The sequence below is a fragment of the Mya arenaria genome, chromosome 14 (genome assembly GCF_026914265.1).
Source record: "Mya arenaria isolate MELC-2E11 chromosome 14, ASM2691426v1".
Taxonomy (NCBI): domain Eukaryota; kingdom Metazoa; phylum Mollusca; class Bivalvia; order Myida; family Myidae; genus Mya; species Mya arenaria.
This window is the reverse complement of record NC_069135.1, coordinates 41,936,802-41,952,255: the sequence shown is the minus strand read 5'-3', so window position 1 is coordinate 41,952,255 and position 15,454 is coordinate 41,936,802. Positions and strand designations below refer to the sequence as shown.

General features: G+C 32.7%; 1 protein-coding gene across 18 annotated transcripts in view; it reads right to left on the bottom strand.

The window, feature by feature from the left end:
- LOC128216943 (ankyrin repeat domain-containing protein 26-like) overlaps positions 1-15,131 on the bottom strand; it is a 95,969-nt gene extending 80,838 nt beyond the window's left edge. For all 18 annotated transcript variants that reach the window (XM_052923676.1, XM_052923671.1, XM_052923670.1 and 15 more), the window contains exons 1-5: positions 14,889-15,131; positions 13,005-13,119; positions 1,747-1,920; positions 712-824; positions 127-221 (exon numbers count right to left, since the gene is read on the bottom strand). In XM_052923676.1, coding sequence (XP_052779636.1) covers positions 127-221; positions 712-824; positions 1,747-1,920; positions 13,005-13,119; positions 14,889-15,088 — 697 coding nt within the window. In that variant the 5' untranslated portion in view covers positions 15,089-15,131. The remainder of the gene's footprint in view (positions 1-126; positions 222-711; positions 825-1,746; positions 1,921-13,004; positions 13,120-14,888) is intronic.
- Between the last annotated feature and the right edge of the window lie 323 nt (positions 15,132-15,454).

Here is a 15,454-nt window from a genome sequence, read left to right as displayed (position 1 = left end):
GTTGGCCTTATATTGCAGGAGAAGTTTGCCTATTTAACAACCTCTTTAGTACAGGTTAAACACTACTAATAAATACTGTTTCCTCTATGCATTTACATAGCTTAACATATATGTTAATTTTGTTACCTTTGGAATCCTTGAGACCCGTGTTGGCCTTATAATGCAGGAGAAGTTTCACATGGTTGATGGCATCCTCCGTACATGCATGGTGCAGGGCTGACCTAAAAGCGTACAGAATGGATCATTATTTTGTTCTTACAAATTCATTGTAGTTTGATTGCCAGTCAGCTATAAGCTGATAATGAATATATTTCAAGTCTTTTTTGTCAGTAGATAATAGTACAAGTACCCTTCTGGAAGGCCAAGAGAACCTGTCCCTGAACGGACTCAAACCCAATATCTCTTCAGTAAGACACCTTATTTACAAGATCTTTTCAAAGCATATGTCCGGTTAGGGCAGTCGTTAGCGCACTTGCCTCTCACCAGGGCGATCCAGGGTTCCATTCCTGGCCTGGGCCAAGTGAGTTTGGTTAGTGGTCACCAAGCCGGACATGTGGGTTTTCTCCCGGTACTCCTGTTTCCCCCACATCACAAGACCACACTCTCATGCAACATTGTGCTAACAAGAGTGACTTAGTATAAGCTATAATAGCTTTCGTCACAATCAAATGTGAATTGTACTCGAATAGATAACCGATCTTCTGCCCTTACCTCTGCTGATTATCAACAATGTTGGGATCTGCGCCACTTTCTAATAAACGTCTTGCGAGGTCGTCTCTTTTGGTCGAGTCTCGTATGGACAAGATCAGAGGTGTCATGCCTTCCTGTAGAACAAATTGAAAACCTGTTTATTTTAGAAATTCACAAATTTCCTAAATTGTATAATCTTCGAGGTAAAAGGTGCATACCTACATGTATACCACTTGTGTAGAAATCAATCCAGAGTCTATTTTGAGAATCTAAGAAAACATGCCCAAAAAGAGCTCAAACTGCTGACCTCTGTGGTAAAATATGCAGGTATACCATAAGACCAATTTTTAAACATGAACTTCTGATACTTTAAATCCATTTGAAAAAGAACCAGGAGATTGCAAACCATTTTAAAATCAACACTACTTGTATGTAAGCGGCCAAAGCATTGGTTGTTAAAATTAGCACAACCAAGCAAGCCTTCACTTGTAACATGCTTTTCATGCAGTCTTGCTCAAGATATGATTTATGTATTGAGCATGCAGTGCTTGTTGAAATTTGTTGATGCCAAGCAATAATGAAAGAATTCTGCCTTGTTTATCTGAGTATAATTTCGATGACATAAAGATGCACTCTTACTCCCAAAAAAGATGTACCACAATTAATTCAATTGTTTTGATTTCCCGTAAAAGGATGAATAACTATCGAAAACAATGGTTCTTATGAAAGATACCATATTTGTTTTGAAAGAATGGTGCAGCAAATACGGTATTACACATTATGAGATGATAGTTGATCACTGTAAATTTCAAGGACCCATCAGTCATTTAATATTTGCGCGTTTCCAGCTATTAAATACACTGTTACAATCTTGTTATCAGTAATTAATATTTTCCATAAATGCATTATTTAGTAAGTAGCTAAGGCTTGTTTATCACTCAAAATTTATGTTTGTCATACATGGATATGTATTGATTTTAAATATAAGTGTCACTTTAAGCTTTAATGCAGCTTGCCCAATCCCTGATGGTACATGTAGGTTCTTTTTATTATTACCTTATTCTGCTGGTTCACGTCTGCGCCAGCCTTAATCAAGGAGTTAACAATGGTGACTTGACCCTCGCGGACAGCAATGTGCAGTGCGGTATTGTGTTCTGCATCTTTTACGTCCACGGCAGTGCGATATTCCAGTAGCAGGTTCACACATTCTTCTTGGTGGCACTCAACAGCCTGAATGAAAGATAAAGCTTAGGATATTCAGCATCACTTTTACTGTGAGCTATTGAGCTAGCTTGTAAAGCGATGTGGTATAGTGTCAGCCTTCAGAGCTGGAGTTGTGGGCACAATCCCCAACAGATGCACGTAACAATTTGTGCAGTCTGTTACATTTGGTGCCCAACATAAATGACTCACTGTGTTTGCTATGCCTCAAGGTCAAGCAATTTAGCCACGGCTCCAATATTCAAAGACAAATTTAAAATCAAGGCCTATGTACAACTTTGAATTAGATATAAAGCTGAGCTTGTACTGTCATGCTATATTTTAGCTAGGTATAATAGCAATGTAGTAAAGTTTCTGCCGACTGCAGAGAGCAAGGTTATGGGTTTGATCCCCAGACTGACCAGATACAGATATAACACCTTGTGTAGACTGTTACAAAAGTCCTATTAAAGCGGTCTAAATGAGTCCATTTAAGTCAGACACTGGTCAAATGTTTCCTGGGATTGCAAATATTGGAAGATAATCAGTCTGGCTTTTTCCAAACTTAATCCAACTAGTGAAATGAAGGAATTCAGGCTAATTTATTTAAAAATCTTATTTCAATGATAGCAATTAAAAAATTTAAGATTTTCATGTAACAGTCAGACTATTTGTTCTTTGGAATTGATGATTTTCACAGATTAACATTAAATTCACAAAAAGGACCTAAGCTTAGTAATGAAATGGAAATTCATTTTTACTGAACTAATGATGGTTAAAGCTGCAATCTCACAAATTGATCGTTTTGACAACGACGTTGTTTTTGCCTTGGAAGTTGGCAATTTTTGCGTCAATGTTTGGAAACCAGTGAACAAAACTGCTGACAAAAATATCACGTAGCAGTTTTTCATAAGTACGTTCGAAAATTGATGAACTCGATTCATTCATCTAGCTATACTTAAAGACAAACAAAATTCAGAAATCTAGTTTTAAGCTATACTTTAGGACAGTTATACTTTAAATGGTGTTTAATTGTTTACTCCAGCAACAATTTTTCTGATGCAACAAATATATGGAGAGGTATTTAAAACCAACATTAAGTGTGATTCCCGTGCCAAAAAAGGTTTGCTAAAGCTAAGCTAAAAGCTGAGCTAAAAGCACAGCTAAAAGCATAGCTAAAAGCTTAGCGGTATTGGCCCGAAAAAGCGCAGCTTTTTTTTTTATAAAAACACAGCTTTTTGGGAAAAAACAACACAGCTGCTGCGCTAAAGCTATGCTTTTTTGCCAAAATAGCTCAGCTAATTTCTTAAAAAAGCTCAGCTCTTGGTGATATTGGGCAAAATAGCTAAGCTATTTTTATGAAAAGCGCAGCTTTATGGCGGTATTGGCCCAAAAGCTAAGCTTTTTGATGGAGCTGCGCTTTTTCTTAAATAGCTAAGCTAATTATGAAAAGCGCAGCTTTATGGCGGTATTGGCCCAAAAGCTTAGCTTTTTCTAAAATAGCTTAGCTAATTATGAAAAACGCAACTTTATGGCGGTATTGGCCCAAAAGCAAAGCTTTTTGATGGAGCTGCGCTTTTTCTTAAATAGCTAAGCTATTTTATGAAAAGCTATGCTTTTTGGCGGTATTGGCCCAAAAGCTTAGCTTTTTCTAAAATAGCTTAGCTAATTATGAAAAGCGCAGCTTTATGGCGGTATTGGCCCAAAAGCTTAGCTTTTTCTAAAATAGCTTAGCTAATTATGAAAAGCGCAGCTTTTTGGTGGTATTGGCCCAAAAGCTTAGCTTTTTCTAAAATAGCTTAGCTAATTATGAAAAGCGCAGCTTTATGGCGATATTGGCCCAAAAGCTTAGCTTTTTCTAAAATAGCTTAGCTAATTATGAAAAGCGCAGCTTTATGGCGGTATTGGCCCAAAAGCTTAGCTTTTTCTACAATAGCTTAGCTAATTATGAAAGCGCAGCTTTATGGCGGTATTGGCCCAAAAGCTTAGCTTTTTCTAAAATAGCTTAGCTAATTATGAAAAGCGCAGCTTTATGGCAGAATTGGCCCAAAAGCTTAGCTTTTGGATGGGGCTGTGTTTTTTCTTCGAAATAGCTTAGCTAATTATGAAAAGCGCAGCTTTATGGCGGTGTTGGCCCAAAAGCTTAGCTTTATGATGAAGCTTTTCAAATAGCTTAGCTAATTTAGCGCAGCTTTTTAAAAAAAACAACGTAGCTCATACTTTCATAAAAAATACCACAGGTGAAGAAAAGATTTTACAAAAACAAAACGCACTAAATACACACTTGAGTGTATCTAAAGTGCATTTTTTTTAAAAATATACGCTTTAAACAAAATTAAACATAAAAAAAATGCACCAAGTGTGTTCAAACCGCGTTATTTAAATATATTGAACCATCAAAAATAGAACACATTTGAATAAATACATAGACATTTTGCTTTATTTAAATTTCCTAAACATGAGTTTGTGTTACATATATTTTTATTATTTCATATTTAATTTACATGACACCTTGTAACTGGACATAATGTATTTACAGACAGACAAACAAGTACATATTTGTCAAATTTAGCAATAATAAAATAACCTTTTACTCAGTGGCAAAAATAATTGATAGAAAATCATGAAACTGTTAAAGCTACAAATTGGAAAATGACAAGTCTCAAGGATCTTTTGTTATATTTTTGTCAAATCTAGAGATTCCTGACAGCTCTGGAATAAAACAGGGTATCATATTTTAAATATGTAATGACTTTATTAGTACTTAACTTAAATTGATTGACCCAATTTGGCCAGTTTCCAATAACTGGTAAGCCATGTGGCAGATGGCAGTTTTATGACCCCTCCAAAAACCAACACTGTAATCATTTGTATAGCATTAAAGGTGCTAGTGTGCATATGTATGGAAACATGGCAATTACAGCTTAATATGTTAATATGATATTAACATATATATAAGGCTGAAAACAAGTGCATCTTCATAGAGTTTTAAAACTACCTAAATCTACTATCTGGGACCAATAATCCTACATCCAGCTACTATCTACAACAGCATTGTTATTTATTAAAATATGAGCACTAGATTGAAAGTTGACAAATAAAAGTCCCACAAGTAGTCAAGTGTCATAACAGTGAAATTAACAACTGAAATAAAGAATACATACCATGACCTGAGTGCTTTCACATGTCAGTTTATCACAAATCATCCAATAGTGGTATGTCATGTTTCTAATCATAGTTCATATTTATCTGATCTAATGATCAATATTTTACTTCACTAATCCCTTTACTATTAATTTGTTTTAATTGGTGTGAATTCATTTATTAATTAAAACATCATCATAATTCTTTTAATGAAATCCCAACAAAATGGCTACCAGTAGCTTTGATTTGAAATTGGCTCCCTAAATGCTGAGATTTAATTGGTCCTTGGTACAATCAGATAAGATCAGGCTTATCATGCATGTTGTAAAATTGGAAAGGAAATGACAAAGAATTTGGTAGTGGCATTACAAGAAATTTAAGGAATAATAATTCTATAAATGTTGTTATTACATGCAATTGATTATTGCCTATAAGTAAAATGTGTTCTTTTGATTTAAATAAAAAAATATAATATATTTTTGATTTTTAAAATAATCTAATAATTTTATTTTAGTTTAGTTTGAAGGTATATTGATCAATAATAAAATGCTTATTTACTGGTTGGTTGGTTGGTTGATTGATTGATTGATTGATTGATTGATTGATTGATTGATTGATTGATTCATTCATTCATTCATTCATTCATTCATTCATATTCTTGTATTTATGTGTATATTTCATAAATGTTTACTTTATTACACAAAGATACTACTTTTTTTTTACCTAAACTAAAAGATGCACTTCTTAGTAAAAAGATACACTTAAAATGCACTCTTGAATGACAGTAGATTATCAATAAAACTAAAGATACTTTTAAAAGGGATGCAAATAAAAAAGATGTATCTTTTGTTCCTGCCAAAATATTTATGCCAAAAACTACAGAAACTAGCTCTGAGTAGCAAAAAGTTTAAACATAAACCCAGTTTAATGGCACTGGTTAAATGCCAAAGACAGCCAAAAATTGTCTTATTTTAAATCGAATCAGCATGTACAGAGACAAAGAATAACTTGACCAACATGGATTCAATTTTAGTTTAAAATAAAAAATCCAAAATAGAATAATCAGGACCTGATGAGATGGGACACATTTTCAAAACAATTTAAAGGTATTTAGGAAAATGATATATTTTCAGACACCTGCGTTTTGAATAAAAAAAAAACACAGAAAAATATTTGGAATTTCTATTTTAATAACTGTGTTATAAATAAATAATAAAATTTTGAAAATGAATTTCACAATATAAACCTTTGTTTTTCTCCAAAAGCTTAGTCTTTTGTTTGAAAAGCTTAGTCTTTTAAAGAAATACTAACCCAATTTTAATTTTGGAAAAGACGCAGCTAATATGAAAAAGACGCAGCTTTTCTAAGAGGCAATCTTTTACCTAGTCAAAAGACGCAGCTTTAGCTAAGCTTTGATTTAAAAAACGCATCTTCATAAACAAAAAGCGCAGCTTACAAGAAAAAACTCAGCTTTTAGAGAAAAGAACATAGCTTTTGTTCAGCTCTTTTTTAAAAAGCGCAGCTTTGAAGAAAAAGCGCAGCTTTTTAGAGAAAAAAACATAGCTTTAGCTAAGCTATTATTTAAAAGCACAGCTTTTGCTAACCTTTCTATAAAAAACACAGCTTTTGCTAAGCTTTTTCAAAATAGCTTAGCTAAAAAAACACAGCTTTTTGAAAAGCATAGCTTTAGCTAAGCTAAAGCTGCGCTTTTTAGAAAGCTGAGCTTTTTTTTGGCACGGGTTGTATTAATCTGATTATAGCGCAATATTTCTTTTAATCCATAGTGCATATTTTGAAGCATAAAAATACTTTGTGATTGATTTAATATTCAGAAAACAGTACGTTCTTATGAAGTAATACTCTGCCATCTGCCTTTAAAATAAATAACAGATATTTTATATTTTATAATAATAATTTAAAAACAATTAGACCTGTCAATCATAAATTGTTTTAGTAATATAAGTAGTGAAATAAAAACAGTTGTTTACAGTTTTTTAAACAAAACAAAGGCTGGGTATTTAAATAATTAAATCAATCATAAATAAATGAAGCATACTTAAAACTTGACACTTTCATGACCCTTGAATATGAGAGCCACTGAAAAAACTATAAAATCATTTGCTAAGGGTAGAAAAAATAATGTTTGTTTCCGGTTTCCACATCTTCATTATTTTTATGCTCTGACCCTAGATGTTTTTATTGCCTTGATAAATATAGTTTTCATTTGTTTGATTTTAATCTATCTAAAGTTAAAAATGAAGTGTTTTCGCCTTTTCAATACCAGCGATGCCTCAGTAGTAAGTGTATTGATGGTCTAAAGCATTAAACCTTAAGATTTTGGTAACAAAAAAATATCCAGAAAAAATGTCGAATAAAAAAAATTCCAAAAGAAAAATTTGACCTACCTACCCTATTTTTGAGGCATAAAACTGGAAACAAATATTTTATTTTTGTAGGCCTAAGGCCAAAACATTTAAATATCTCTACTCATTTACCGTACGCCAAGTTATTTGCTAAATGTTCAATAGTACGACTACTTATCATAATCTGTGGTATTTCTTTTAAAAAGATTATTCCAATATTTAACTTTGAAGTCTGAACCTATTTGCAAAATATGTATACATTTAGCACGAGTGACCGACTTCTTTTACAAAATCAATGCATTCATACAAAGTTTTTGTAAAGTCATCTTGAGTTGTAAAAATAACTTGAATTTACTATTACCGTGCAAAAACATTTATTTTAAACAATTACTTACTTATATTATAACAACCACAGATTTAACAATTTACTATAGAGCATTTAAAGCAAGAGAAGAGTCCTCTATAATGACATACAGTTTGAATAAAATAATAAGATAAGCGTGTTGTTTTTTTGCTGAATTTAAAAAAAAAGGCTATCATTTATCCATTCATATTGTTTGATGTACTTGTAAGCACAGTTAGCAAAAGCAGTCCATAGAATATTTTTTTCTATGTTAGACTTTGGTCTAGTGTTTATTTACTAGCTTCTTTTGACTCAAGGAATACATCTTAAAAACGTAACAACAAGATCCGACCAAAGAATTCTAATTGCCTTTTGAGCATTAAAAATTTCATCCATTTTAAGCCTAGTATATCTTTTCCACCGGAAATCAAAGATAACGCTCAATCTTTTGACACTTTACACCTATCTTTATCAAATTTATATTCCTAGCACCTATATTAAAATTGAAAAATCTAAGGCAAAATATAAATTCTCGGCCTCCATTGACAATTATCAATGGACGACTTGCAATTTTACATGTAGCCTTACTCCAAATCAGTTGGGCCCTCTAAGATATATACATTTGAGTCAATACCACAAGCAGATTGAACCAAGCCCCATAAATTGGGCAAGCAAATTGTTTAGGTCATGTATGTATAAAGAATACACTACAAGACGGCCATTTGGGCTTTTTTTTGACAAAAATAAAAAGAAGATTTTTTTAACGTCAATTTAAAATATTTTCCTTCAATTTTCTATTTACCATTCAATCTTCAATGCCTTATAAGTGCTGTAGTAAACATTTGATGAAACTTTTAAAACTCTATATGACAACAGTTTAAACTTTTTGGAAATTTTACATTGATGGTTGCAGGCCAGTGACTTGACAAAATTTTACTGAAACATAAGGGGTGCATGTCTTTTGCAACCTTTGAAAATAATAGGGAAAGTAGGGAAAAATAAGAAATAGTAGGGAAAAGAAGGGAAAAGTCATGAAAAGTTGGAAAAAATAAGGGAAAAATAGGGAAAAGTATGAACACTGAAAAGCATGTAAATCGGGAAAGGAGGTAAATATCAATTAATCGTTGTTTATGATTTTAATGTTTCGATATTTTACAAAACATTTTGTATGTAACTGTTTTAAAAAATTGATAAAGGAATGTGCATAATGCAAAGTAGCATTATTGTCACTATCAAATCTTTTCAAATGTGCGAAGGTGTGAAAAACACCCGCTGTCTGTCATTAGAAAAACATCAATAGAACAAACTATTGTGATGGTAATACCTTATGGTTGTTTGTTCGCACTTTACCCGATGTGCCTTCCGCTGGCAAGGCTAATTACCGACACTTAATTATGCCGACATGCTTTAATCCGCACAGCGACAAGCCTTATCAAAACAATCATCAGTTTTGTTGCGATTGCAACGGTTGCAACTGTTGACTGTCATTCAGAAGGCATGTTGAGACTATTGCAACGGTTGCAACGGTTGACTGTCAGTCGGGACTATTACGGCATTTGTATAAGTCTCATAATATGCGTAAATGTTCTCAAAATGTCAAGACATATATCATTGTTGTGTACGCTATATTACCAAAATACGACGATAATTATCGAAATACACAAGACAGTTATCAAAATATGCCTCATATACAATTTTTTGTTTGTTTTTTACTTCAATATATATGTTATAAATACTTGACCAACCTCAATTTTTCGGCTCCGATTTTGACATTTTTCCGCTGCGTCCTATCTTATATATTAAGGGTTTTTACCCGTTTTCTCAACTATTTTTTTGCCTGCGTCCTATCTATGCTAGCGTCCTATACATGATATAATACGGTACTTAAGGTTCCATTTTAGACTAACAAATTCAGAAAAGAATCTGATTATAATATACATCTTCATTCTATAAGAAAAGGCCAAATACATACAGCACTCTTTTGATTTTTTTTTATTTTGCCCGATATATCTAGTTCTTCTCATTCATATCATTTATACACAAGAAATATTTCATTGATATTGATACCAGATATTATTCAAAGAGAGAGACAGACAGTGTTTACAGAATATCAAATAGTTCAATACATTATTGATAGCTGGTCTGTATTGATATAATCAAAAGTAGATATAATTGCAGTTTTCAATGCAAAACTATGTGTGAGGATTGGTGAATGAACATTTTTCATTCAATGGTTTTAAAAAGTCTGTTGTACTTCAAAATATAGGCATTTCCATTAAAAAAGGCGTCTTAATACATGACATTTGACAAATGAATCTGCAGTCGCAGACATTAAACATAGATAATGTATATCGCTTTGAAAATGTTTTTTAAAAGTTGAATAATAATTATGAGCAAATGCATGGTACAAATTCCACATTTAATGATGATTGATTATTATTAATAATTAAGAAGTACTATTGTGCGACTTTTAAAAACTTCTATTCACTCTTTTTCCAAATAATCTTCTCCATCATTCAGTACGAAAAATTGTTCTATAACATTTATACATGTGTTATATCTTATTATAATTTCATAAGCCATAAACACTTGCAATGCTTAAGACTAAAGCCATTCCTAATTTCTAGTAATCATTACAAATACATGTAGTTTTAAACAATCAATACCCTACCCATTGTATTGATTATTACTAGGGATGCAAACGAATATTCGAATATTCGAATATTCGATCGAACGTTTAATATTCGAATAGCAAAATTGGTATTCGAATATTCGATGCTTTTTGTTTGGTAAATATAATAATAAACCTTTTTCTTACATCTGTGCTGTTGTATATATTAGCATGTCTTGTTTTTACAACGATTGGCCCCTAAATGCCAGAGGCGTGACGTGATGACACTATACCGGTACACGCGTCATATGTTAATTAGGGACACATAGTCGGAGACTATAAACAGTACCCGTAATTTTACAAAAACTGGCTATAAGACAAGTGGCATCAAACAACTTTCAATTATTTTCGGTAAATTCTAATGACCATTATTGGATAATAAACGGAATCGGCAACCAAAGTGGTGTCATGGCTGTCAATTAAGCTGTGCAGTATTGCTCAAATCGCCGTAATGATATGGATGACATGTGCTAGTTATATGCTGTTTTCCATGTTTCGATATAACATTCGTGCTTTGAAATGTAACTGTATAGAAAAGCAATTTAGGTCATTGTTATACAATAGATGGGTCAAAATTCAGGGTTATTTTCGTTTTATTATTTATCTAATTTCCGAGTAGGTTTGGTGTTTTCATAGTTATATTTAGTAGATGTCAATCCCAGAACGAGGCCGCTCGTCCTACAGAACGACCCGTTGGTGCATCATGACATTCAACCAGGCATTTACGATCTTCGCCTTTTTCAGTGGCTATTGCTTTTGTTCGATATTTTTGTAAATGGGGAATTTCATTGCCAATGTTTGGAAAAATCAGGGTCCTTCGCGTATACCGGCTACAACGAAGAAGGGTTAAAATGCCCCGGCTATTACTAAAGCAAACAATAAAAGTTGTTTACTACATTTCTTATACATTCATATTGGTAATCGAATATTCGAATATTCGATCGAAAGAATTAACGAATATTCGAATATCAATTTTGCCATTCGTTTGCATCCCTAATTATTACTTAATGACAATTCTTCCACAGACTTTCAAACACTGATCAATGAGAACATTATAGCAATCAGAAGGCAAGATTCCATTTACCACCAACTTATTAGGCCTTTTTTTAAGGAACTAATGCTGTTTCTGATGCCCTGAAAATGACGGCATGGAACGCCAGAAAAAAACGTGGCTTTCCAAAAGATCTTTTTGTCCATCACATCTGAAATCTGTGGCACTGATAATAATTTATCATGGGTAGTGATATTTTGGTTTTTATTTTCTTGAAATAAATCAGTTTTTAAAGGTTTAAATAGTGCTTAAGAACAAACCAGCCTACAGAGTTCACAAATTGAAAATAGAAAATGCCAACCTAAAGTGTCCACAATTTGAAAATAATATAAAATTGCCAATTGTACATTAGTAACACAATATTTTTGCAATTAAATGATCAATACATTAAAATTAAAAAATAAACATGCAAGCATGTCAACAATTTACATAAATATGGTTCAAGTTAATTTTAGCAAATGTTTTAGCCATACAATAAACCCAAATCCCACCATTATTGGCCTTAAATTAAATTGAACTATGGAATGATTCTAATATGTTAACAGGTGGTGGAGACTTTGAAATCATCCTCAGTATCTAAAATCTGTCTTCATTTTGGTATTGAAAAAATAATTTTAACATTGTAATTAGGACTGAACTGAATAATTTATGAGTAAACATCTGTGTTCTTAAATGGACGGATTCCACAATCTCTGTTTCAGTTGCAGATTTGTTCTAAATATACTTAAGAATACATGCGTAAATATTTCTGAATTAAAGAATAGCCTTTTTATTTAAATGCATATAATATATTCACATTTTCATTGATTCCAACTGAATTAGTCAATTACCGAAAAAAATGCTTGCAGAAATAAACATCATCAAATAATCCTTGAAAAAAGTGGCTAAAAACTGTTATTTCCTTGGGTCTCAGTTCTCAGCATTGGTGAGGTAAATTAATAATTTTGTTTACTAATTGTGTACAGGCGAATCCCTAATCATCAACAACAGATGGTATTCTTCAATGCATTAATTTCCATATTTTACAAAAAATCTCAAAAAAACATGTACATGTATGAGCTTTAATTTTCAACTTCAACGTTCAATTATACTCTATTATTAAAAGCTATATTTACAGCAAAAAACATCCTGCATTTTGACACAGATATTTAAGCTAGTGAAAGCCCTTGGTCCGTATTTATAAAGCATCTTAGTGAATATTTTCAACTGAACTTTCAAGTGAATTTTGATAACGATTATTTTAAGTACCCTCTACTTTTCAACAGATTTAGGCATACTGTACAATGTTAATGTTTAGACTATTTACTTGCTTATTTTTATTTTTATGTTTTACAAACATTGTTCGTTTTTTTTAAAATTCCTATAAGAAAAAAGGCAATTTTCCTATCAGTTGAAAATTGTCATGAAGAATCATAATGAATACGCCCCCTGGCTAACAAAGACCATACTCGAATATCTTGAACGATTGTTTGGAGAGATGTATTTGGACCACATCCAAACATGACAGTAAAATGGACTCCTCTAAATGCTCTTCTATCTTACCTTCATCAGGGGGGTCTGGGCATGGCTATCACCAATGTTTGTCTTCACGTTCCACTCCAGCAGTTCCTGGACGACCCTCGCATGGCCTTGAACACATGCAAGGTGCAGGGCAGTCCTGAAAAAATGGCAAGATAAAGAAGATGTAAAGCAAAGTTTCATCAAGTTGGGTTAAACATTTGTAATGGGGTCCGCCTCTCACATGTAAGGATTTTCGGTCTGAGCCCCAACAGAGGTAGTTTCTCTTAGCCTTGTTAACTCAGACAGCAGGTAACTGTACTGGTTTCTACCCAGGAAATAAACATAAGAGAGTGATTTGTATCAGCAAAAGTTTCAGCTTTCAACTTGATTTTTTAGTCGGGGTCATGTGACCCCCGTGCTTGACAAATTGAAAGCCTATTGTAATACTATGGAGTCCTATATCAGGGTTCGACACCCAGGAGTCTGAGATTTTTTACCAGACTCTTTTATCTTTGAGCTTGACAGTCTGCCAGACACCATAGTTAATGCTATTTTGCATTTATTAGCATTCTTAACTGCATTCTCAACTAATAATATTATTAAAAATTAATACAACCTTAACCAGGGTTTTTCAGCTGCTGAAAAAGTCCTAATAAAGTTGGTATACATGCATTTATAATCATGCTGAAAAAGCGCCGGTAAAGTTTGTATGTATTTATAATCATATTATAAGTAAAGCATTTATGAAGAATGCACATGCTGTTCGCCATAAAGGCAGAAGAGGCCTTCCAAAAAAGGAGAGCGATGAGAATCCTTCCATACCTCTATAGCAAAAACTTGATTATGATAATAAATTGATAAAAAAAATCAAAAGAATTCAAACATGTAATTGAATAATCATAACAACAAAGGGAAATTAATTTCTGAATAGAGTTATAGACATCACAAGACTTCAATGAATCAACAATTGTGAAAAGACTTCTGGCGTCCACAGGGGGAAGTAATGTTGACATAACCCACCAAATGGCCAGTCAAAAATAATTGGAACATCATTTATCACAAAAACCTAAATATACACCATATTATAAATTTTTACATCAACAAGTAATGACTATTTGGAAGCACAATGTTACTGTAACAACTCTTTATGTCTCATCATTAATTCATCAAAGTTAGTAAGAAATGAAGGCAACTTTTTAGGGCGGTTCTGATATTTGGGAGAGATAATTCCAAAAATTGCACCAATAAAAAAATCTCTGACATTGTCTATTAATGTAAGCAACAAAACGGAAGTGTTACAATTCGCACAATTCTTAAATAGTATAAAAAATAGTTAATAGGGCGACTTTGATAATGCACATTGTAAAATGGTCTGTTTATTTAAAGATTCATGAAGTAGTCACAAATGAAATCAGCCATACTTTGGCTTTGGAGTGTGCAACATATTATTTATTAATAATAATAATATCAGTTTGACAAGCACTGCCAAGAAATGTAGGTTATAAATTAGAGAAACACTACTTATTTATTCTGCATATTAAGCATTTATCAGCCAGAAATTTAAGTTTCCTAACAGAACTTCTGCACTTTGAAGTCCAGGTGTCCCTTCTGAAAAATTGGTTTCCTCGGGATCCCGGAACCCGTTAGTGTTTAACACTGTAAATGGACTTAATTTGTTGTATGACTTCTACATAGATTATAGGTGACCGACTCTGAATGCCATTTCTACTGAGAAATAGAGCTGCAATTCCCATTTGTTAAAATTTGGGTAAGTTTTAGCAATTTCTTTGAATCTGGCCAAAGAAACTGAGTGGCCAGTTTCCTAAACAAATAAAATATGCATCAATACGGTAAAAATAAAGTAAATTTACGGCAAAAAATCACAATAAAATACCGAAAAGAGTATTTAATTTCCATAATGCATACCTATTTTCTTTATCCAAAGCATTTGGGTCTTTCTTTGCAAACTGTTTCACTTTTGCAAGATCGCCTGTCCAGGCTGATTTGTGGATTTTTGACAAATCCTTTTCTTTTACGTCATATCCATGTCCACTTAATGAGCCTTCAGCTAAAGATGTTTTTGAACCAGATTTGCCTTTGCTAAAAAATCCTTTTATCTTATTCATTGTGCGTTTCTAACCACGCCAATTGTTGATACTGCCATAACTTGCAAAATCTTGGTCACACAGACGTTTGTAAATATTTTCACCGAATTCCAATAAGGCGCGATAAAAACCGTACCATTCCCGTACCCTTTTTAACAGTCTAACGTCACAAGCATTCGAAACTCCTTGGCCATTTTTATCGAAAACAACCTCGGATGTATTTGGACGGTTTACCTACTCAAAAAGCGGTACGTTTATGTCGGTTGCAAGTAGATAGCGTAGTAATTTTATTTTAGCTGTTAAACTTAATGACTTCACTCTTGGAATTCTTAATTATGTTTGCAATAATACACTCCACTAACAATCATGAAATTTAAACTTAGATCA